The sequence below is a fragment of the Anas acuta genome, chromosome 1 (genome assembly GCF_963932015.1).
Source record: "Anas acuta chromosome 1, bAnaAcu1.1, whole genome shotgun sequence".
Classification (NCBI taxonomy): Eukaryota; Metazoa; Chordata; class Aves; order Anseriformes; family Anatidae; genus Anas; species Anas acuta.
In genome coordinates this window covers 134,607,895-134,633,861 of record NC_088979.1, presented here as the reverse complement: position 1 = coordinate 134,633,861, position 25,967 = coordinate 134,607,895, and the positions used below count along the sequence as shown (strand labels likewise).

Genomic DNA, 25,967 nt, shown 5'->3' with positions numbered 1-25,967 from the left:
CCTAAACTTTATGTAATGTAATTAATTGTATAAATATAGATTAAAAACTTAATCTGCGGATCTGGAGATCCATTGGGTGCCAAATCTAAGACTCCAATCCTATACTGTCCCATTCTTCCAGCAGTTTGAAAGAAAGGCTAAACAAGTCTCTCTACATGTTAAAAAATAAAAAGGTAGCTATTTATAGCTGCATTTATTGGAGCTGTTTCCTTATCAGGAAGCATGTAGCTGGGAATTACTGTCTGCCTACATCGGAAATTCTTTCAGAGATACAAAAACCCAAAAAGGAAATTTCCCTTCAAAAATATTGTTCTTTTTATTTTTTCCTGCTGGTGGGTTGAAAATAAAAAAGTTAGTGCTCTGACCAGGTCACTGCCCATTTGGGAGGTCTGTTCTGCCAAGAAGCTTCAAGACACCTGAGAAGAACATTAAAAAAATGCTTCTGTAGAACTGAAAGAGGAAAAATGCTGAGAACATATTAATAATTAAGAAAACAAACCTTTTCTGCAGGACTTTGAAACGGTGCAATTTCATTACCAGCAGTACAGTACTTTTATCTGAAACATGCAATTTCCTAGTGCCTATCCTCAACAGAAAGTGTTAACAAAATCTATCATTTTGGCAAAAGCTGTCTTTCACTCTCAAAAGCCAGTGAAACCGCTGCTCTTCCTTTCAGCAGGAAATATGTGAGGCCAAAAGCCCATTTTGGGGTACCAGACCTCCTGCATGTCACAGCACTGAGACAGGGCAAAGGCCAAGTAGGAAATGTGTAGAGTACGTTTGCCCTCAGGAGATAGCTTCATTTCTTTTTGCAGCATGTGCAATACAGGGCTACAAGTAACTCCAAGAGTTGCACAGTGAATCTGCAGCTACTCAGTAAACTGTCAAATAGGAAGACTTGCATTGTCTCCAAACCTACACCCATCACTGAGCACTTTTCCATAGGAGGGGTCCCTCATACCATCCCTCCACTGAACACATACCACACTATACCTGTGGCCTCTGGAGGCAGGAAGGACAGCTAGTGAATCACTGGAGATATTAACTTAATTTTAACTTGTCACAGCTTAATTTGACAGTTTCATTTTCTGGTCTGAACAATTGCTCTAGAGTTACTTGACCCTGCTGTCAGTGGAGAACAGACACTTTTACTCAGTGGGATATAGAAGTATGCAAAGATCAAAATCACACAGGCATATGCAATAAATAAAGCAGGTTGCTCAAGGCTATTCCCCGGGTATGATTTTTACGTGTAAAGATCTATAAGCAAAGATTTGGAGCTGAGCAAACATCCCAGTTCTTTGACCACAGAAAGCCCATCAGCGGTCACTGTTCATTAACTCCCAGCATCACTAATTGTATTCCTACTAAATACATAAACTACTCCACAGATCTTGAACAAAGATCACTGGTACATCAATAGTAGCATGCTAGTCCTGTACAAAACAAAGTTTGAACAAATATGTTCACTTCTTGTGTAAACACATTCATTCCACAAAAGGCAGAAAGTGCACAAGCATCCACAGCAGAGAACTGGCTGACTCACAAGTGCTTTCCCCCTCCAAATACATTTGGAAAGTGACTTGAGAAGAGACTCTTAACTAAGGTGTTGGTGGCTGGGCCTCCAAATCTGGACAGAACCATCTTACAAAAGATTTCTTCAATGTACATGCAAATCACTGAGCCCTTCTGCCCCAGCAGTAAAATGAGGAGTTGTAAATCAAGCATTTAATGGGGATTCTATCAGGCTGTAATTGTTAAGTATCAGAAAGAGCGCCAGCACAGGGGAAAGAAGACATACAAGTAGTGCAGAACGAAATCCAATGCAATAAAAAGGACATCAAATAATTGGTGTGTGCGCGCGCGTACACACACATCTCATTACATTAATCCCAAGTACCTTGAATCTGCAGTAGGTTTCACCTCACAGATGATGAACACCACTGTCCAGCATTAGAGGGGCTCTCTTCCAATGTTCAGAGGCTCAGCTCTGGTTTATTATTACAGGACTGGACATAGCATGCATGGCCTGTTGCTTCTGATTATTTTTTTTTTTTTAACCACACTTCCGTTTTTTGTTGCAAGGTGCTCAACACAAAATGGTTTGTTATTGTGGAGTTTCTAGTCATGACTTACAAACAGTCTGTCTTGTGTCTTTAACTGCAGCAGTCTTGACTGCTTTAAAGACTGTCTTTGCAGTCTTTAACTGCAGCATTATTACAAATATCGGGCTCTTTACATTAATTTTAGTTCTTAAAAAGATTAACATAGAAGCATTTGTAACATAACACAAATGAAAAAAATAGACACATTTGGGATGGAAAAAGAAAAAGCAATCTAATTTTAGATTCAGTGATCTTGACAGCATCCCTTTAAGACAAAGCTAAAAATGCTTCAAACACAGCAATACCATAAATGTCCTGCTGCTTTTGCTTCTTATTCCTCCCCACACTTTCCAGGGGAATTCCACTAGGGATCAGCTTGAATCCCACATTAAAGTGACAATGCTCCCTTTCCCCTCTGAGCAGAAGTGAGTCTACATTTTGAAGACTTAAAACCCTGAAGCGAAGATTTGCAGGAGTATAACAGACTGGCTTAGTACCACTGGGAATCCCACACCACAAGCTGTATATGCCCCAAAGCATGGGTCTCACCCTCCCACCTTGGGGCTGCTTTACAACTTCTCTCTGGGATAGGAAGGATCCTATCCTTCCACACACTTCGACTGGGATTATCACTGCAGGAAAACACTGAGCTAACTTCGTCTGTGTATATATACACAGTATGATATACACACACAAAAATAAAATGTGTATATATAAATGCATATATAAATTAAAAACAAACAAAAAAAAACAACACAATACTCTCTCAGGAAGCAGAAGCCAACTCACAGCACTGTCCCTCTAGGACACTTTTCACACTTGATCGGGATGCCTCTGTCAACAGTAACTAGGCAGCGGTAAGGAGATTTAGGGTTCAGCTTGCCTGCTGTTTATATCAGGCGTGACACCTAAATGGGCCCCAAGTCACCCCGCTGTAAACCTTGTGACAAAGGGCTCAGTTTCCCACAGGTGATGAAAAAAAAAACATGTCAGAAAAATGTAAACCAGGATTTTCCGGATGCAAAGGTCACAGTTTCCACAGCTGGATCAGTAATGAGGGTTTAGCCCTCCCAATGCAGCATATTCTGGATCAAGTTCTTTCAAGAAGAGTGGCTGCATCTGTACTGTGCTCAGACATGGTGCAACAGCTAATCTGAGACTGGGCTTCCCACCCAACCAAATTACCGGGCCTGTATGATTGCTTCAAAGTTGGCTGGAGATTCTCTGTAAGAAACACCCGGGAGGCAGGTTGTGCTTTATAACACACCCAACCAAGAGTTCAAAGGCCTGCTATATCGATAAACTACATTTTGCTAAGCTTTAGCACACATCCTTTGCTTTAGTGGTACGATCTGAAGCAAGCAAAAATACAGACAAAAATACAGTCCCTGATATTAGAGAAAATCTGTAGATGAGTTAAATTCAGATAAGCCGCTGTGGAAACTGGCCTTTTAGGCAAGAGACAGGCATAACTGACCTCTCAGAATCACAGAATCATCTAGGTTGGAAGAGACCTCAAGATCATCAAGTCCAACCTCTGACCTAACACTAACAAGTCCTCCACTAAACCATACCACTAAGCTCTACATCTAAATGCCTTTTAAAGACCTTCAGGGATGCTGACTCAACCACTTCCCTGGGCAGCCGGTTCCAATGCCTAACAACCCTTTCAGTAAAGAAGTTCCTAATATCCAACCTAAACCTCCCCTGGCGCAACTTTAGCCCATTCCCTCTTGTCCTGTCACCAGACACATGGGAGAACAGACCAACCTCCACCTCACTACAACCTCCTTTAAGGTACTTATAAAGGTCGATAAGGTCACCCCTGAGCATCCTCTTCTTCAGGCTGAACAAGCCCAGCTCCCTCAGCCGCTCCTCATAGGACTTGTTCTCCAGGCCCCTCACCAGCTTGGTTGCCCTTCTCTGGACTCACTCGAGCACCTCAATGTCCTTCTTGTAGCGAGGGGCCCAAAACTGAACACAGTACTCAAGGTGCGGCCTCACCAGAGCCAAGTACAGGGGGACAATCACTTCCCTAGCCTTGCTGGCTACGCTGCTTCTTATACAAGCCAGGATGCTGTTGGCCTTCTTGGCCACCTGCGCACACTGCTGGCTTATATTCAGCCAGCTATCAAACAATACCCTCCCTTGTTCATGCTTTTCATCTTAACAACTAGACATAATTCACAGTCATGAAGGAGCCAGGCGCAGTCACCTCACTAGGGCTGACCAAAATAATCGTCACGGAGGCTGAAAGAATGGCTAGCTAGCATTTCCGCAGTCCAGCCAGCCTGTCAATAGATTATTATGAGTTACAAATTGTGCCTTAAGACCACAAAAGAATTACGATCTACTAAGGGAGGCACTGTTAAACAGTGTGAACAGATAGACTCTGCTCTTAGTAGCTCACAATATAAATGTGTAAGAAAAGCCCATGGTGAAAGAAGACGCAACAGGAAAGAGATCAAACATTCCAAACAGTGAGGTGGTAGTGAACAGTGCAATTATTCTGTATTTCTTTTGTGTATGTGTGTTTTGTTTGTTTGTTTTTTTTTGTGGATTGGGATTTCTTAGAAAAGTACAAGCTACCCAGAGAGAGAATAAAACAAAACATAGAAAGGAGATGAGGGGGAGAGGCAAGCCTATAAAGGACAGCAAGAGGGAGGAATGAAGTTTAAGTGGCCATATTGTGAGAGAAGAGCAAAAAGGGGTATGGAAAAAGCCAACCATCCCAGAAAGAGGCCACTTCAGATCCTGTTAGATTCAGTGGGAATCATAGCACTCATTTCAGTGGGACCAGGATTAGTCTCAGAGTCATTAATCTGACATTCTGGCCACCATGCACAGTCCCTTTGTCTTATGAAGCTTTTATTTTATTTTCCCTGAATGTGCGTCAGTTAGTTTTGTTCCACAAAGATCCTTCCAAAGCAAATATTTTTATTGCTTGCTGCTCTAAATGTGGCTTAGGGTGAAGGGCTTTTTTTCCCCGTCTCACTACATACTTTCAGTTCAACGCACTGAATAGTCTAGTAACTAAATAACAATATGCTTAATGCTTCGAAGTGGCTGTTCCAGCTGCTAGCCAAAATTGCAGAATAATTAACAGGTGCCAAAGGATTAATAAAAGGAGTAACATAATTAATAGACACTACACAGAAAAAATGGATCCTTGGCAACCCTGACAGTGTTGCTGTTTCCTTCTCCTTCTTAATCGTTTCCTGCATTTCCTTAAAGAAAGAAAACTGGTGCCTTTAAAAAACAACTGATGCATATAAACATCAACGTATGATCAGGAAAAAGAAACTCTTGCTTGCTTTCTTTAGATTGTTTTTGGGTCTGATAAATGCCTTAGGTTAAAGTACCCACCAACTGAAAGCCCTTCAACTACTTTGCCTGCCCTTCTACTCATGTCCTGACTTAACCATGACAAAAAGGGCCTTTTTGCAGAATGTGGTACAGCTAGGGTCACAAAGATGTACAACCAGCACAGGGCCACCAGACTGTTCTCCACTGAATTAGAGTTTCAAATACCAATAAAAAAAGACATGCAGGAAGATTCCTATAAAATACTCACTAAAAGTTAAAGCCCTTAATAAAATAATGTCAGAAAATTAACCAAATTTCCTTTCTGTCCTCCTCAATGAAGGCAGTAGAACAGACAGTAGATACAACAGACACAAAGATGTTAAGATTAAAAAAAAACATGATCAGACTAGCTGTATATGACCAGAACTATACGCTCTGATGTTCATCAAAATCATCTGTAGCATGGAACATATCCCAGACTGGAAAACCAAAGACCAGAACCCAAGCTTACATTTGAAACAAGGAGTTCTCAAAGAATTTTACAAACTGGTTCCCATCTTTCTCCACCTCCAAAGCCCCCACCCTAAAAAGTGAGTGAAGATGATGACAAACACCATATACCCCATGTAAAAGTTCTCCCTTTTGAGGTGATGCATGTACTGTGACATCTGGGGGTGCCTTTTTACTCTGAATATCAGTGCAGGCTGTCAGGAGTTCAGAGAAAGGCAAGAGCAAGAAAAGTTAGTTGCTGCCAAGAATAATTGGTTCGTATGTACAGAAAAGAATGTGCAACGTGCCTTGCTATGACAATGGGCTGCAGGCATATGAAGAATGCCAACACTAAAGAAAGAAGAGTAATTAGTGCAGAGGAAGAAATGAACTCTTGTTCACATTTGTATCAATAGAAAACACTGAAATCTTTGCCTGTGAGATAACGTCCATCTCCTTAAACAAACACACATGCATTCCCAAGGGAAGATGCCCTTCAGAGATAAAAATCAGACCATATACATTGACAGAAATGTGCAAGGGGGAATGCTGCTCTACAGGCAAAGACACAGATCAGAGCATGCAACAAGTCCTTTTTCAGCACTGATATTTCTGTGTCTCTTCTTAAAGAAGTTTTACATTCTCTCTGAACATAAAAAAAAACATGAAGCCTTTAAGCACATAATTACAGTTGCTGTTCTAGAAGAGAAGGCAAAACATCTTATTTTTATTCTGTATATTAAAAAAAAAAAAGGAAAAAAGGTTGTTTTCTCTCTGACTCATTGCATATTAAGACATATCCATAACTTAAATGAAGTTCCCTCTATTCAGCTCCAAGAGTTTTTTACCCCAAGGTATTGGCCACAGCAGAAAAAGAGTAACTAATGACATTGAACCACATAAAAAAGTTTGTTTTTTTAAAAACAAACAAACAAACAAACAACAGTTTTTAATACAAAAACAAGACAGAGAAAACTTTCTCTCCATTATAATATGAAGTACGCTTCCTTGGAGTTAAGGGGTTATGAGGTATGCAAATAGTTTCACAGCTTTCACCTATCTCAGCATTCTCCATTATCACAGTATCTGGGCAGACACTTTATTAATCTTCACAACTTCTAAAAAATCTATGCAACCACCATTTTTTCATTTTAGAGTAAGAAAGCTAAATCAAGATGCCCAAGGTCACAGAAGACACCAAGGGCAGAGCCTTGTATGATAAATGAACTTGCTTCTCTGGAGTCCTTGGTAAACATCTCTGTTTTCCAAGCATTCTCTCTATCTGACTTCAGTGCAGTCTGGTGGAGATCAGATTTGCTGCAAAGTTACCACAGCACACACAACAGGGACAAAGAGGAAACTGGAAATGACTGTACATTCTGACTACATTTCCTCTATTTTAAGTATAAAATAGAGGAAAACGGTCTCCAGCTCCCCAATGACAGTTTATTTACAACACTTCCAATACTTATTTAATAGATAAGAAGTGGATGTTAGGCAAATGTCTATAAGTATGGGTCAAAAGTCTCTTATACAGAAGTATAGTATCAGAGAAAATGTTGCACTATCAGAAAATCATTCTCACTATTCCACAGCTTTATAATTAATACAGCTGATTACACTGTAGTTCTATACTACAGGAGTAGTAGATGGGAAGAAACTTGCAAATTAAAAAAGAAAAGGATGTGTACGAATGGAAAAAACTGTTTTCACATCAACCCCAGGATAAGCGGTTTCTCTGTAGACTTCAATCTGTACTGACCAAAGAGAAAGGAGGAGTGCTCTGTATGCTTGCAGCTAAGAGGGATATGCATTCCACTCTTCCAAACTTTTCATTTCTCCTTTCTCCAGTCTCTGGATCAAGTCAGCTCAGCATAGCTAAGAACTATGTGCTCACCAAACAGTGAGGAATAATTTATAGAACCAAAAGAAATTGCTCTAGTAATTGTCCAGATAGTATTGGCTATTAGCACCTTTAAAGTGCTCTTAAACATTAGAAAAAGTGAAATTTCTAACAGGAAGGCACAGAACACAGTCTGAATCTATGGAGTGCATTTCATAGTCCATCTGAAACATTTCTCTCGTTCTTCTCCTCCTACATTGCCACTGAAGGTGAAAATCAGTGCTTGGGCAAACTGTTACTTTCACAGTTGTACTGGTAGCACAGCTCTCGAATTTGCAAATTGGCAGAAATGAACATGTACAGTTTAGGACACTGAACTCTTGCCTTTGGTTTGGTAAATGTCATCAGAATTTCATGGAAATAGAGAATGAGGGGAGCCCTCTCCAGCTACCAGTTAGAAAGGGTTCATGCATGGAGCATGGCTGCAGAAACTTACCATATTTCCCTGTTGCATTGGAGCGAGGGTTAAAGAAGATTAATAATCTTTATATAGTGCTTTACCTAATCAAAAAAAATAATAATAAGGATGGAACCAAACAAAAACTCAGATTTAAAAAACCCTCAGTCTTTGGATCTAGATATAGTCTTCAAACATAGTAGCACAGTCTGAACTAGAACATCGCTACTTTACCTTTTAAGGTAGTTCAGATTTGGATCCAAATCTGTGCCTCAGGCATCTCTAAAAAGTGAGAGGGGTACATGCACAATTTGCAAAATCCCACGTTAATAACTCTTGAACCTCACAACCCGAAATCCAAAAGGCACTTAGCTTTTTCTATACCTGGTATTATGAAGACTGCTCCTGGAATATGATCTTGAGCTCTGATGTCCTCATTTTAAGACAGATGTCTTTGGTGAGAAACAGTTCACAGGAGATGATACAAAAATAATTTGAAATCTAGAAGCTGTACAGGAAGATTGACAGCTTTAAGAACCTCTCTTCCTATCCAGTTTAGCCAAGAAAAGGTTAAGAAGTGACTTTATCTAAAAACACCTATATCAAGAGTAGTCTTTTGACAATATTTAGCAGGAAAGGAGATAATGAGATCTAATAGTTTGAAACTGAAGATTGACAAATTCAAACTATAAATAGGGCACTTAAAAAAAAAAGCAGCAAATAGGGAGGATAATTAAGCATTGAAACAACTTATGTAGAGGCCTTATATCCTCTTCATCACTTAAGTCTTTACATGGAGAGAAGAAATCTTTCAGCATAACATGCATAACATGCTCAAACCCTTACTGAACTTAAATGCTACTATAACTCAGGTAATAACAGAAATTATTTTAGAAATGCATAACAGTCCCTCCTGGCTCAGCTATGAAACTGTATACTTTAAACGGTGGTTCTGAATGTGACAATTATTGCATACTGAGCTAAAAAACACTATACTGACATGCACCATAACTAGTAAGACTATGTAAGCGTGCTTCACATTGTTTATTATCTGACACACTGACTTTGTGGAAGCATATTCCACAGATACTTAATGATTAATCTTCTATGTTTTCACACTATAGCATATCAGACTGGTGTGGAAGTATTAATAAGATGAAAGCCTCCTCGGAAGTTTAAAAATATACCAATCAAAACAAAAATAAATAAAAAAAATTGAGGCAAAAGTTGAATCACACCTAAAATAGCAGATAAACAAGCTTTGACTGAAAGAAAACCTTTTAAACTTCACACTTTACCTAGCATGCCGGCTAGCTGATGGGAAGGGAGCTGGTAGTAAACACATTGAGTGCCCCACCTCTTTCACTAGCAAGCGTCTCCGCCTTCTTGTCTTGTGCATCTGCTAAACCCAGTTCGGAAGGCAATAATTAATTTGAAAGCCAGCCATGATCCTAGGTTTGGAAAGGGCAGTGACTCCCAATGAAGAACTAAATAGCACCAACTAATGGGATGAAAGGGAAAAAAAAAATCTCAGGGGCTAAAAGTGGAGAGAAGCACTGCTTCCGTGTCTGATTTTTTCCTCTAAATTTTTGACATAATCTTTAAAATGCACTCTAAGTGCCACAGCAATTCCTTCCTGGACTGGGGAAAGAGGCCAGCAGCCACATGCACAGGCAGGCATTCTCTGGGAGCTTTGGAATAGTGGCAGAGGCCAGAGCCAGGCAGAAAGGCTGCGGTGCCAGCTCGCATTCCTGCGCATCAGAAGTACAACCTGGGCTATGCTGCAGCACAGGCAGAAGGGAGCAAGAGGCGACAGCAGGCAAAATCACAACTGTGCAGAAAACAGCATGGGCAAGAAGTCATCCTGGGGCAGTGCAACTCACTGGCCCACAAGTGAGAGAGCACAGGATTACTGAAGTGCTGGGAGAACAGCTTGCATCCAGAAAAGGAGTGTGCCTGAAGATTGCTGAGGACAGGAATGAGAACATCTCGTGATAAACATGGATATATATATATATTTTTAAATAGAAAGACTACCTCAAAGACCATTTCCTTTTCTAAAATTCCAAAGACGTCTGTGGGATAGCAACACACAGATAGCTTGCTACTGGCCTTGTTGCTGCTTGTTGTTCAATTGCCCCAGGAATGTGACACCTGAAAAAAGTTTTCTTAAAACCTCTCGATTTACATCACAACTATTTCCTCTCTAAAGAGGAAAATTCCACACTTCCTCATCTCCACCCTACTTCTGTAATTCACCTCTCACTGGCCAACAGCCCTTGGCCTTTCCTATTCCTCAAACATTAAATCATTTCAGTAAGGAAGTGCCTGGCTCTTGCCTCGCCCCCAGCTCCAGCTTTTGTTCCAAAGTCAGGGATGTGCCTTTCCTCCTTCGCAGCATCCTTTTGTGCACAACTAGGCCCTTTCTTCCTCCTTCCCCACTGCTTCTGTCAGTGCAGCAGTAGGGTGTCTGGGCACCAGGAATGTTTATTACTGAGACCCATAACAGCCTAAAAATACACTTGTCACAGTTTGTGAAACTCTGACCTCGTGCCACAGCACATCACTGAGCAACTCCTACTACGTGGACAGATGCACAGTGCTTCCCATCAAAATAAAACCTCCATGTTTTTCCCTGTCATGAGAAATCAGCCCCATCTTTGATGAGAAGTGGTGGGGGGCAGATGACAGGAAATAACATTTGCGCTGTAATTGAGTGATTTCCATTGTTTAAAAATAATATAGAGAGAATCAAACTAGCAAAAGCTTTAAAAAAAAAAAAAAAAAGACTAAAGCCAACGGCTTCCCCACTTCTCTTCCATGAAAATAAATAAAACCAACCCCTCACCCTGCCCCGCACCCTCCTCAGTTGAAGGAAGCATGCCTCCACGCTGACACTCACGCAGGTGTGCTGGCAGTCTGATCGTGTCTTCCTCCATCCTGATCGCTCGAGGCACTGGGACATGTAGTGGTGTCGAGGTGGTGTGATTTGGTACCGGGCTCGCTGGAGGTGTGTAGGAAATTCTTTCCTGCTGTTAAAAAGAAAGCAGGGTGGGGGGGGTAGAAAAAAAGAGAGGACAACGTAAACTTTGGAACAGAGGTGTGAAACCGAGCCAGGGGTTGGGGGAAGCAGGAGGAAGGATAAAGGGGTATGCGTGGTGGAGCCAAACGGCACCAGGGGTCACGGCTGGACCACGGCCTGCTCCGAGCCTGCAGCCAGAGACTGAGCAGCTTTTACAGCGACAGTTATAATTTTCAGGAGGCCCAAGAAGTTTCCAAGGGTTTTCTCAGAAATTTGCTCAGGGAGGAAAGGGAAGTGACACAGAAGTGGGGAGCCTGAGTGGGTTTTATGTCAGTGAAAATCTGATAGCAACTACATTGTATGTGCAGGCGTACCACTACAGAAAGCACTAAAAACACTTAATCTTGTGCTAACAAAGATCTGAGCATGTTTGTTAAGTATTCAACATTTTACACCTTCAGAGCATTTTAAAGACATTAGTTTTGTCTTTGCTGCAGAAAACCAAACTCTATCACTGAAAACTACCCTATGTACCACAGAGTAATGTGGCACTTTTTTTTCTTCTCACCTAAACTAGTTATTAGCACTTTCTTTGAAGTAGTTTATCTTGCAACCAAATAAATTAGCATACAGAAAACAGCTAAGCAAGGATAGAAAAACAGAGTTAAAGGACAATCTGCGAATGTTGTGTTAGGTTCATAATTGTCACTGGTTTTTTTGTTTGTTTTGTTTTTTACTTCTGAAAATGTCTGCCAAGAAATTCAAGACTGAAATTTCATCTGATCTGATGGGAAAAAACTCTTCCATATTCTAAACATGACCTCCAATCACAACATAAATTATACCCTTTGTAAATAAACATAGCCACAAGTCAGTAGAAACATAAAAAAATCATTATGCCCCAGAACTGGGCTGCCAACATTTAATGATGGCGGTGCAAAGAGCGTGGATTTACATCCACATTCTGTAGAAACAAAAGGAGCTCCTTTTGCTCCCGAGTGTTTGCAGGACAGTATAGGTGCAACTCCCTACCCTCACCCTGATCTCTGGCAAGTGGAAAAGACAAGCCCTGTTGGAGTAAGAGAAAGTAATCACTTCCATTACAAACTACAACATTATCCTGGCTGTGCAACATGGAGTTGGACTGACACTGATAGAGGCACCTGTACAACATAACATTATAGAATCACACAGAATTTCTAGGTTGGAAGAAACCTCAAGATCATCGAGTCCAACCTCTGACCTAACTCCAACAGTCCCCACCAAACCATATCCCTAAGCTCTTCATCTAAACGTCTTTTAAAGACTTCCAGGGATGGTGACTCCACCACCTCCCTGGGCAGCCTGTTCCAGTGTCTAACAATCCTTTCAGTAAAGAAGTTCTTCCAAACATCTAACCTAAAACTCCCCTGGCGCAACTTTAGCCAATTCCCCCTCGTCCTGTCACCAGGCACATGGGAGAACAGGCCAACCCCCACCTCTCTACAGCCTCCTTTAAGGTATCTGTAGAGAGCAATAAGGTCACCCCTGAGCCTCCTCTTCTCCAGGCTGAACAAGCCCAGCTCCTTCAGCCGCTCCTCACAGGACTTGTTCTCCAGGCCCCTCACCAGCTTCGTCGCCCTTCTCTGGACCTGCTCAAGCACCTCAATGTCCTTCTTGTAGCGAGGGGCCCAAAACTGAACACAGTACTCAAGGTGCGGCCTCACCAGAGTCGAGTACAGGGGGACAATCACCTCCCTATCCCTGCTGGTCACACTGTTTCTGATACAAGCCAGGATGCTGTTGGCCTTCTTGGCCACCTGAGCACACTGCTGGCTCATATTCAGCCGACTGTCCACCATCACTCCCAGGTCCTTCTCTGCCTGGCAGCTCTCCAACCACTCATCTCCCAGCCTGTAGCTCTGCACCCTCATTGCCAGCAAAGGGAAGTAGAGCTGGCTTTCAACATACTACTTTGTACCACAAATTGTTCATTTTTATGTTCCAGTCTCTCACAGTGTCCTTCAGTGTCTAACTCTGTCCACTCAGGCTAGACTTTTGTCCATCAGCTCTTACGAATTTAGGTATTCTTCATCAACAGGGATGTTCTCTAGAACATGGTTGAAAGACACACCTGTGGAGCTATAAAACATTCTGCTTCTAACTTACGCAGTTCAATCCCTGACCCGAAATGGCTGACTGTAGGCCTCACACTCCTGGGAGGTCCAGATCCATGCCCAGAGCACATCCTGCAGCCTCACTGGCAATTTGCACCTTCTCATCAGTGGTGCACATACGAGTGATTAGCAACAAGACCAGCCACTTCCTGCTGCGATCCACAGCTCAGATAATCGAACCACACTGCAGCTGCTCATTTTGTTTATTGAATATTTATAGAAAGAGGAACACTTCTGAAACACAGCCACACAGATGCTTTCCTCTGCAAACAGGCACTAGAGGACAGATGGAAGACCTGAAGTCCTTTTCCCCCTGGAGAACACAGGGTGTAGACCGACCTCAGGTTCCACTTCACGCTCACACAAATACTCAAATCACCACTGCAAAGCCAAGTGCTGAGCATCTTCAAAGTGCCTGCTCACTGGCCAACAGCAGGAGGAAAGTAAACGAAGCAGACGAAACTAAATCTAGTATCCAATGCATTTCCCTCAACACCGAGAAGGTGCTGTATCAAAACAAGATGTAATGCATGCAGTACAAGCTGCCTTTCCCTCAGCACTGATTAACCTCCTAAAGGCATATGGCACCTGATTAATACCAAGACAGCTGCATGGAGATGTACTGTTTTAAGTAAATGCATTTGATTCATTGTTTCCTAGTATTCATAAGAACAGGACAGCAGAAAACAAAAAGAAGTTGTGGAAATGCAGACTCATTCATTCTGTCCCAGTTATTTTTTCCACATACCTTAGATATCCACAGTAATGTGTGAATTGGTAATATTTGCAAAAAACATTTTATAAGGTACAAAGGGGAATTAGCTCTCTGACTCTTATTTGTGCCTTTGAAATGTCCTCTTTTACTAATTCTGCATTTTTTCCAGCACCTTTAACCCAAATATCAAAGCAATCTGCAGACATTAGCTAAGTCTTTTTCTTTTTATTAGACACATGGGCAACCTGAGTTACAGAAAGAGCAAAGCTCAAATGAGCTAAGTAATTTCAGAGTTAAGCTGTCTTGAAAAAAGACCGCATGTGCCTCTCAAGGGCAATAGACTTAACAAGTGCATCCTGAAAGAGTGGCCCTTGTAACTGTCCTGGCCAGATTTCCAAAAGGTGTGGAATAGTAAAGTCACAGGGAGGTCAAGTCACCGGGCTGGTGGAAAAAATTAACATCATCCCTGTTTGCAGTATGAGTCAGTAACATGTCTGGAAGCAGAACTGCAAACATCATTCCAGACCTGCAACCTACCATAGCTCCGTGCTTCAACCATACACAGCACCCTGCCCACACAGGAGTGTGAATGCATGAGGTCACACATGTTTCTCCAGTCTTTTTGAGGCTCTTAAGAGTCACACTTCCACAAGATACCTCTTGTCTTCATACCAGTGAAAACAGATTGTTTGAGGATGTTTTTTTTATCTTCACAACTCCGCAGCCACGTGGTGCTTTTCCTACAGGATCCATCAAACAAAGTATGGCTGGTATCTCATGCTCTTAAGGTTATACAACCAGATACTCTGCTAATAGAACTTCTTCTGAAAAAGTTTCGTAACCAGTCAGTTAAATATTTCCCTTTGCATTAAGGGAAAGAATAGATGGTTCAATGGCAGGGTTGTTCAAGCAACAGCCTGGGAGGCAGGATAGGTAGTAGAGGGAGCAGAACGAGGATGAACCTCATTGTGTGTACTTGAGCCTTGCTGCAGTTTAGTCTACTAGTAAAAGAGGCTAAGTCAATACACATTTGTTGTGGTCCTTTGAGATTATTGGTGATGAGTGCTAGGAAAGAGTTTGGCATTACTGCATTCCAGATTCACCATGTGCCAAGGGGCTCTAGAAACACTTAAACCCACAAAGAATCAAATGCTCAGCCCCAAACACCTAGCATCTACAAACAACTTCAAAATAGCAGATCCCTAATATTTCGCCAATAGCCACAACACAGCAGATAAAACTAATGGCTTCTTGCCTGCTGTGAGTTTTTGAAAGGCTTTCTTTAGCTCACAGTGAGTCAGGGAAGTTTCACCATGAAATCTCACCTTGATTACAGGAGGTCAGTCTTCACAGAGTTTACTCCAGGGGTTGCTCCAGCGGCTGGTGCTCCAACAGTACCACTGAGACAACCACCCAGGACCACTGAGACCACAGAATGCTTTCAGCTGCCTAATCTAGTAGGGACTGATATATATATGCTTAAGAACCAAGACAAGGTACATTTTTGTTCTCTTTGTACTAGGAAAGTACAGAATACTAAATATCCAGGTGCTGAGAAAACCTCAGATCAAACCATCCTGTCTAAAAAAGGCAAGGTAACTTACAAGCTATATTGGTCATGACTACATAGTGGAAGTGTACAGCACAGCTGACCAGACTCCTGAAGCTACTACACACTGATTTCACATTGAAGAACTGACTTTACAGACAAAACCTAAACAATTACAAAACTCTGGTTAGGAATGCAAGTTGTTCATACTACTGGGTTTTAAATATACATCTATATCCAAATCATAAAATTAATTTGTAGTCACCTTTAAATAATAGCTAAAAAAAAAAAGTCTAACAGTTGAGGATGAGTGACGTAACACTTAAAAAAAACTTCACACCTTTGCTCAATGTACACCCCTCCTAAACTCTGAAACAGTGACCTTCATTACAAAAGTTCTCCAGCTTGCACACTAACAGTCCTGTCCCTTTATCGAGTCTCCTCTGATGGCACACACACAAGATATATATTTTCACAGAAATTAAAATAAAATACACAAGAAAGCATTGTAAGCAAACCCATATGTTATCCCAGTGATATGACATTGAAATAACTGGATTGAATGGTATGCCAAAATCATTTTTTTTATTTATTAATAAAGCAAAGAAATGTGTTACCTATGCAGCAGCCTCCAGGAAATCAAAACGGTCAATGTTGTCTGCAAATATCCTACGTTGGATATAAGACAGCTGACTTAGCACTGCATAAAAACCTATTCCTGTACTTAATGCAATGATACTACACAGGGCAAGTCAACCAAGAGAGAAAGTTGATATGCACTTGCCACCCAGGCTGCTGGTGTGTGTCCGGCACTCTGTGCTCATCTCATTGCATTTCCTGCTTACCCTAGCTGCTCCAAATGGCCAAGGCTTCCTCCAGCTTCCCATGAGAAGTGGGTGGTACCACTAGGTGGAGATACGGAAATTTGGGCTGTGGTAACTACTGGGGGGCAAACAATTAGAAGTAAAAGGGCAGAACATTACCTGTTGTGTCCTCACAGGCTGTTCTTACTCACAGGGATGCTGCTTTAAAGGGAAACTCCCAGCTGCCTGGGTATCATCCTATCACCTTGCTCCAGTTCCTCATCTGTGGGATGTGTTCAGAGAGGGCAGCACTAGCAGGTGTGCTGAGATTTTGGTGCCTTCTTTGATTCTGGGGAAGCCCTGGCTTAAAAAACCCTGAAGTAACACACTCTTGGATTGTGAAAATCCAGGTTTGGAATGTATGTCTCGGGACCACAGAAGCCAATGCTCTACACATAAAACCATACACCCCAAATCACAGAGGATGTTCAGCTCTGCAAGGACACATCAACAGGGCTTCCACCGCTTTCAACAAACGTATCTAGAAATGGAAAATAGCAAGACAGGTTCTAGGGACCAGGAGCTAGGGGAGCCTGGAATTATGGGGCAGGGGGGGCTGCCTTTGCTACTGTGGCTCTTCTTAGGCATAGGTGCCTTGGGTAAGACAGCAGGAAAAAATGGCCTTGGAGCAGAGTGCTGCTGGTGGGAAGGAGCTGCTTGCAGGAAAGCCTCAGAGGTCCCTGTATTTCTGGGCACTCAACAGGGCTATGCCAGCAAACCTGTCAAAGATCAGCACAGGGGTCAATAGCAAGAGAACAAGCATCATTAGGGAAGAAAGAAGAAGAAGAAAGGGAAGGAAGATGTATGCAGTGTTCACCAGTGTTTTGTGTGCAATGCTATAGCTGGATATAAAAGTCCAAGAGACCACCCACAGTTACAGGGTCTAAAGCAGGGAGGAGGGAGGAAATCGGAGCCCCTAAGAGGCTGTACAGCTCTGGGTATACAAGTAAAATATTGTGGGATTTTGGTCAATGTTGTAGTTTGCATACTCTAACTGCTGCCAGGGAAGAAGGATCAGGCTCCAGAAGAAAGGTAGAGCTCTGCAGGATCAGGGTATGAATTAAACTCTCCACTTCCCTCCCTTCCCCCAGTTGCTGTCATCTCCTTAATTTCCATAGCAGACTTCTCCTCATTTTTGATCCCATTAATACAGCAATTCACGTCAAATCTATAGCAGCATAATCAGCACACTATCAGTAATTAGAGAAATTAAAACAAACACAGCTCTCTGGAATGGACCTTATGCAAAGCAGCACTGGGAAAAGATTAACATCTCATTTCCTGCACACAGGGAGCAGAGATTGTCTCAGTGACCTTAGTGATTTTGTGAAGTTCAGTTCCTCCCCGCCTCCTGCCTTCAGGCTGCCTCTGATGAATCTCCCAGCACAGGGGCAGGAGATGGCTACCCCCTCACATCTCAATCCTCAGTCAAGCAGATAAAAGACAGAGAGGTGAAAAGGAAAGGGAAGAGGAAAGGAGACAGTAGGGAAGTTCATGCCTCTCCCAAAATTATTACAGCCACTGCTCTAATTAAATGTAAGTCTTACAGGCAGCAATATTATTGCACTCATGTGTTGTGAAAAGGCAGCTTGCAGAGGTCAATCTTGTTGTTGAAAATGCCATGATAGGGTCCTATTATTGTCTGAGCACCTCAAAATATCTCAAACGAGCAAGCATAAATGAAGCAAGAAGCTAGCTGAACCACATTCTCAAAAAGTATCTCTTCACTAAGGTCACTGCTAATATGGTGGAATAGAGGGTAGAAACAGGCTGCAGGAAGATAACATCAGGTAAAACAAGATAATACTCAGGCAAAGAGCTTAGTAAGATTCGAGAAAAGATTATTCATTCGTATGAACAAAAAAAAAAGACTGTTGTCCATAGATATCCAAGGGAGGCATCATAAAATATATATGGCAAATCCTGGTTCAATAACTGCAAGAGGAATTGTCAGACACCAAGATGGAAGTAAAGCCTTACCAAGTCGAAGCAGGAGACCCTTCCAGGCTCCACAGAGAGGCAGCAAAGCTCACAATTGGCCCACCTGACCTGCTACTTCAAGGCAGAAGTCAACCTTGAATTCAACTGCCTGATGTTAAGAAGAAACTTCAGCTCCCTTTTGGTCTCCCCGACTCCCTTCCACATGTGACTACGAAGTTTGCCTACTGCGGTTATCATCTCAAATTCCTCTGAAAAATCTGCTGCTGACCTCTGTTCAGCCAAGATATGGTGAAAGTTAGCTGCTGCAATCCAAACAGCAACCCCTTTTGCACCTAGACCACAATCCCGCTTGCACATGCTCTTAGCACAAAGCACCACTCGAGAGAGAGGTTACAGCAGAGCTACAAAAACACATGAGGCTTTAAAGTGCTGTGGACAGTGAGTAAGAAGCAGGAAGAGCAACTGAGAGACTTTCCAGGCTGAGATAGCTAGCTGTGCATCAGGGATTTTACTGCCTTTTTTTTTTGTGTGTGTGTGTGTTCTCATTTGTAAAGCAGGGAGTGCTGGGGAGCTTCATCTCTAGCATATGGAGGTTGTACAACCCTGCCCCTGCGCGTGGGAACTCACAGCCTCAACACCCATCATGGGAGTCATGCACTCATCACTTGAGTGCAAAATTTCCGGAGGCCATGAAACTGAGGTGGGAAAACAAAGGGGAAACATGGTGTACAAGGAGCTGCCCTCTCTCACGTTATGGGAGTGGACAATCCCAGAGCTACCCTGTGGTTTCTTCGGACTGGCATGGCAGTTCAAGTGTTTCTACTTGGTCACATTAGGGAGCTGTCAGGATATGGGAAAGCTGCAACATTTGTACTGAACCTACAATTACTATGAACAGGATCTTTCTTGACAGTGGATATCGAGCACTTCCATAGCGCAAACCCCATGTCAGAACCACCACATGGACAAGTTCAAGTCATTCACTGCCATGGATTATCCACATGCCCATCAATCACGCAGAAAACCCAGGGGACAGTAATTCATGAAAAAGTCAGTTTCTTTTAACCATCAGTCATTAATAGAAACAAAATTCTTGAGCAGCTACAACATTGCAAAATACACATTTTCAAAATACCATCAATATAATAAATGGCCCATCTTAATCCTGCTGCATGGCTGGACTCTGCTCTGATCTGTACCTGCAACGTTCTCCAGTAGCTTTCTGTAAGCAGCAGTTCTGGTCCTGATTGAAACCATTGGAAGTGAAGCCCACATAGGCATCTCACTCAATCTTTACCTTCCCCAGCACAGTCACTTAATTTTACTCTCTCCCCACATCTACATGAAATCAGTTGGAACCTGAGGGTGAACAGTGTGTGTACCTGTTTGAAAACAACTTGCATCATGATATGCCATAATTATCTTGTAACTGTTATCACTCAAAAGTACAGGCACACCCAAAAATCAGCTACTATAACAAATTGAAAAAAAGTTGTTTGTGTGTGATCAGGTAGGTGCCTGCCCTGGTTCGTATGAGAATGTGTCCTCTTCAAGGAGGTTATCAACTTCTGGAGGCACTGAGAAAGCAACCCTGACTGCAGGCTTGGCTTCTGGCACTGGAAGACCACTTCAGGCCAGAGAACAATTGCACCAACTGATTATCCCACAAAACTACAGTTTAACTCTGCAAGGTTGAGGTCTTTACAACTTACCTCACCAGCAAAATGAAACACATGGCATACACTGCACCACCTCATATCCATGAGGGCGTTTTATCACACCTTGGACTTCCCAAGAAAGAGGACATACCAAATAAATACCCAGAGAAACCTGAGAGTGCCATGACAGGTTCTAACCCTACATCTTACAGTTGCTGCTCCTGAAGGTTCAAATGGTACAAAAGTAACTCAGCATAGGCAGCCAGGCAGAGAATGTGCCATACCCTCCTGTTCAACGCCACCTCTAAGTAGGTAAAGGCAAGTTTCCAGAGGGAATCTAGGCCAGTCCTCCCTCTCCTCCCCCAGCCCGGGAAGAGGAGAGCTATTATAATAAGGGCTGCTGGTGATAAAACAGGCAGACACACTCGGGTGTTCAGGTAAACCGAACAGAATCCAGGGAGAGAGAGACAGCCACATAAAATACCCATTCTCAAAGATCTTCTTAATAAGCCAGTGCAGAAAGAAGTGGAGATGGACATTTGCCGCTATAAAATATCAGGTTGATTCAGATTATTTGAACCCCAGCATACTGAATGCAAAGGGAGTTCCTAAAAAGGGCCATACTTGCACTGACCTTGTCTGCTGTACAGAAACTGGATATGGAAGAAACATCAAATTACAATCCTTCCCTCCCACTATCTTTCACCTACTCCAGCCACTTACTTTAAAGTGAACAACATGAGATCAGTGTGACCAGAAAGGAAACTCTGACAAAAGAGTATATAAAAAACAGCTGGCAGGATTTCTCATAGAATATTGCATCCTGCACATTTGCTGGCTTTTCATTCTGCGTTTTTTCCTATATGTACATATATCTACACACACATATATACATACATGCACACACATACATACACACATATCCATGTATGCAAGAAAGACAACTATTACACGAGTCAGAAGGTCTCTTCTGACTCTTCTATAAGGAAGGAATAAAGGAGCTACAGAGACAAAGAGGGTTATGACAGGTACAGCCCATCAGCCAAAAGGAAATAAAAACAAAAGAAAGGGAAGATATACCATGAAGACATTGTAGAAGGAAGATTAAAATATTAAGATTCAACAGGAGACCACTGAAGGAAGCTGAGTTACATCAAAAGAAAAAAAATCTGCAGACAGGTTAACCTGTAAAAGAAACATCTTATTTTTAACAGCTACTCAACAACTTCTTTAGCAAGCTATTTAACAGCTTTTTGAAGGTCCCTCCAGACAGCAGTCTGAGTACCAGAATGCACACTAGAAGAAACTGAGCCTTCTGGTGATCTGATCAACACATCAGATACAAACCATTACTTAGAAAAAGTAAACAAACTACCTTGAAGGATAGCTTGAGGCATAGCAAGATCTTTTATTTCCTCCAAAACATGATCTTTCCAGCACAGAACCATCAGTATTGGCAGAACTTTAAGGAGATTTTTTTAAATATGTTTGTAAAGAAACAACTGGCATGGTATAGCATATCTGATTTAAAAGAAGAAAAGATGAGCTTGCACATGGGCTTGAAAAGAAGCTGAAGATTCCTAGCAGGACATCCTTTTAAGAAGAGGTGATAGGATGAGAGCAGGGACCGAATTTAACAATATGGTCTGTATTCCTGTGACAATGACAGGGTCCAGTGATGTCTCTTTATTAAATGCTTTCTCCTCCACTAATGCTGCACACTCTAATGATCTGGCCATTAGCATTAACGAATCTGCAATGTCCCTGCCTGGAGCTAATAAGTAATGAACTAAGCGGGTGAATATTCTGTTGTGTAAGGAGCGCTATTAGCAATCCTTTCCCAACTGCTCTGAAAACAAGGGATGCCTTCCAGGTATGACCTGTCCATGTGACAGGGTACATCCCACACAGCCCTCACACTGTGGAAATTCCACGGGCACTCCCAGCACTGCAAAGGGGAACAAGAAGTGGATCACCCACTGCACGGTGCTGCTGTGTGGGGCTGGGCAGCAGGTGCTGCACCACAGGGCACAAGACAAAACATGCTCCACAGAAGAGGCTTGAAGAAAAATGGTGAAAAGGACAGGAGATGGTAAGTTCTGTTCCAAAACTCACTCTATAAAACAAGTTGTGGCATTACCACAGCCCTGTGAACCTTTGTGGTGCCAGGGAGGCAGTGGGATAATGCTGAGCCCACAGGCCTGTCAAGCCTTGGGATGATTAAGTGCAAAATCATCAATTTAGCTATTCTTCTGCTACTTTTTTTGTTTTTCCTCTAATTATTATTTTGTTCCATATTATAATATCAAAGCACTGGTTATGACACTGCTCCTGGCAAAAGAGAAGTGCTGAAGTTTCCCTCTGGTTGTCTTTGGCTTGTTTTCACAGCTAAGAGCTGCTGGTTCATACCGGAACGGGCACTGCAGTGAGATCCCCTCCACCGTTACCGTAAGACTGCTGATGAGCTGCAAATATTGCCTCACTACAGAAATGACAAGCTTGGGAAGTAAGCCAACTGAAATTTTGTAAATCGATGTCATCTTTAAGAAAGAGTGAAATGCTAGTTCTGGGCCCATTTTGGCTCAATATGAAAGCTTGTTTATAGGCCCCACCGCCATGCTATATCTACATAGGCCCCATAACATCATTATCACTTTCCTGCAATGAAGAGAAGTGTTCTTACACCCACCTTTACAAGCGGAGAGACCCAAACACAAGGAGACTAGGCAATTAGCCCATCAGGAGCAGAGGGCAAAGCAAAAAGCTACTTTGACAACTTAAAAGATAATATTCTCTCCTAAGAACACTATCAGGATCTAAAACCAGCTTTTTTGACTTGACCATTACACCGCGATAACACTTGGAGGCAAACCAAACCACACTGCTGTTGTTCAAGGCACTGAAGAAACACAGTGAAAGACAGCCCCAGCCCTTGAGAGCTCAAAGACAAAACAGTTGAGGTGGAAAAGCACCAGAGGAAGAAAACCTTTTGAATCCTATTCTACAATCAGGAAACAGAGGTGCAGGAAGTAGCAGGAAGTTGCCTACTTCCCATCCTGACTCTACCCGCAGCGTCGTGTTTCTGCAGTTATGCTGCTGCTCTGGTAACAGAAGGACAAAGTTGAAGGGAAAAGCTGACTTCAGGGAAATCAGACATGCGAGGTGGCATGCAGGTATCATGTAAAAGCCCTCAGAAGGCATTATTTCACTTTGCATTTTAATATTGATTTTAAATACCCCTCAACCTCCACAAGCACTTCTGACTTCTTAATGCTCCTCCTTGCCAAAGCATCGACCTAAATCTTCTGGCAAGCACACAGCAGAGCTCATCTACACCAAAGAGAGCTGTGAGCCCATTCCAAAAACACGTCCCTCCTCTGCTACAAGAATCGGGACAGAGGCACCCCAACCCTTCCCCCAGTTATGCAACTGCACAGATCCCGTTCAGAAGGCAGGTTTCCTTACCCAACCCAACTGTCACAGCACAAGTGCCTTGGAAAGCAGCACAGCATTTCTTGGGCATGGGCAGAGAGAAAAACCAGAGGGCACCAATCACCCCTGTCTAACCAAGCAGGGTGTGTTTAACACCCAAGCTGCGCTGTGAGACTGCCAGGGGAGATGGGGTAGAGAGGGGGAACCACAACAAACTGCTTACAAGAATCACGGCAAAACACTGCTTCTGCTCCTACAACCAAGAAGGTGGCCAGGACAATTGCCCAGCACATTCCCAGCATCTGAGGACACACGTGTTCATTCTATCCAGCATCCCCCAACTTTTCCCACCACACACCCTTCCCCACAACCCCACTCACAATGGCTGAGGTTTTCGTTAGGGGAAAATTAACCGGATTTTTTTTTTTTTTATTTTTTTCAAGCTGGCAACAAAGACACGCGACTTTTCCTGGCATTTCTCCTGTTTATACAGGACCTGCCAAACCGGTTGTGTGATTTTTATGCTGCTTTCTTTTCCACAAAGTCCTTCGAAAGGCAGAATAACAGAAAGCAAATAAGGAAAAAAGTTTGGTTATATAGGTCCAAAGATCAACCCTTGGTAATACAGTTGAAAATCAAAAATTAACTAGAATCTTCCTAAATTTATTTTGAATAACCAAAGCTGTTTATGCTTGTTAGGACTATGTCAAAGCAGAGCAGTTTCTCTGACTAGTGAGAAGCAGTCCTACTTCTAACTGTTTGACATCTAAACAGGTAAGGTATGCAGCAGTTAAAATGGAAAATGAGGCATGGACCAGTCAAGTGAGTTGCTCAAGGTCACACAGAGCCAGGGAAGGAAAGCAGCTCTTCTGATCATCCACCAAGCTCCAGGGATAGTGGGTCACGGCACTTCCTTATGTGCATACGTCTAATTCCCAACCAAGGTTTGCCTAGTTGATGTGGGTATGGCTGCCTTACCTTCAGCACAAAATAGTTCCTAAACACGGAGAAGTATGCTTCCTTTCCTCCTACAATGCACTACACAAGCACTAATTATCCATTTTAAGTGTTCGACGGCAAGTCCATTGCCAGGGATCTGAAGACCAGAAACGGTAACAAATTTTACAGTTCACATTTCTCTCAACACCCACAACCTTGCTAAAAACCAAAATATTCCAACAAAAATAGCTAGTTCAATGGCTACATTAAAAAATATATATATTTTTTTCAAAATAGCTTATCTTGATTGCAGTGGCACACTGCACTTTCCAAGTGGAACATTTGGTCTTTGACTCAGAAGAAACTTCTATTTTGATATTAATTTTGCTATCCACATTCAAAAATCTGAAGCAAAATTGAAAAAAGAAGCCATGCAAGTCTAGCTTTCCATTTGGAGCACTCTTGCCTTGTTCTACTCTCAGAATTTCCCCCACAGGATGAGAACGCTCCGGGCATAAAAAAAAATCAATCAAATGTATCAAACCGGTCACTCTACCTACAGGGCACTGGGTGCCCAGTGTTTACTCAGGTGTTCCCTATCTTCTCAGATGGCACAGAAAGCACAGCTTTCTGGCAGAGAAAGCACAGCTTTCCCCTCCAGCACTGGGGAATTGTGTGGCTCTTGCCCACGAGGCCACCTAGTACACAGAGAGCCTGTCACTCAGATGGCCCTGGTGTAACTGACACAGTAAATATTCATTTTCACTGGGCTGTATAACAAAGGATGAGATAAAAACTTGAGCAAACAAATGGGCAAAGTTCGAGCTTACAGCTGCTCCTTGTGGGCCACTTTGTACTGACACACCTGCTTCTTTGGCAAGTGGTTTTGCTCCCAAAGGCTTGGACTTTGCAAGGCTGCTGCGGCAGGGCCGGATGATATGTTTATACAGAATCCGCCTGCCAGCCAGAAGGATCCCGAAGTGATTTACAAACAATTTAGGAGTGCTCACTGCACAACAAGTGAACAGGCACCACTGCTTAACAAATTGCAAGTAAAGAAACCACTAACCAGGTTCCAGTTACACCAGGAACACAAATTAAATTGGCTTAGATGAGAACCATCAGCCCTCCTGACCCCACACACCGCCAGGGAACACTATCCCTATGGCTGTAAGCTGTCTAAGCTGCTCCAGTTCCCTCCTAGCACCCAGCAGGACACATGCACAGGCATAATGAAGAATCCCTATGCAGAATTTTCAGTAGCGTGCATCTTTTGAGCCACTTCTGGGCTCAGGCACAGACACCCCACCCATAGCCACTGCGCTTCTTGGCACCACGAGAACACGGTCTGAATTAGCATGGTGCACGCTGTAGACGTGACAGGATGATGTCCACGCAACAAACTGCTCACCACGCAAACAGCAACTATTTCACTTGTATCCTGTCTGCTAATCTGCTTCTACTGTGACCAGTGCTAAAATTACATAACTTT

The 25,967-nt window shown here is 42.6% G+C and overlaps 1 protein-coding gene across 1 annotated transcript in view; it reads right to left on the bottom strand.

Annotated features, from left to right (window-relative positions):
* ETV6 (ETS variant transcription factor 6) overlaps positions 1-25,967 on the bottom strand; it is a 145,821-nt gene that overhangs the window by 85,661 nt on the left and 34,193 nt on the right. Inside the window, exon 2 of the mRNA XM_068658443.1 lies at positions 11,103-11,232. Coding sequence (XP_068514544.1) covers positions 11,103-11,232 — 130 coding nt within the window. The remainder of the gene's footprint in view (positions 1-11,102; positions 11,233-25,967) is intronic.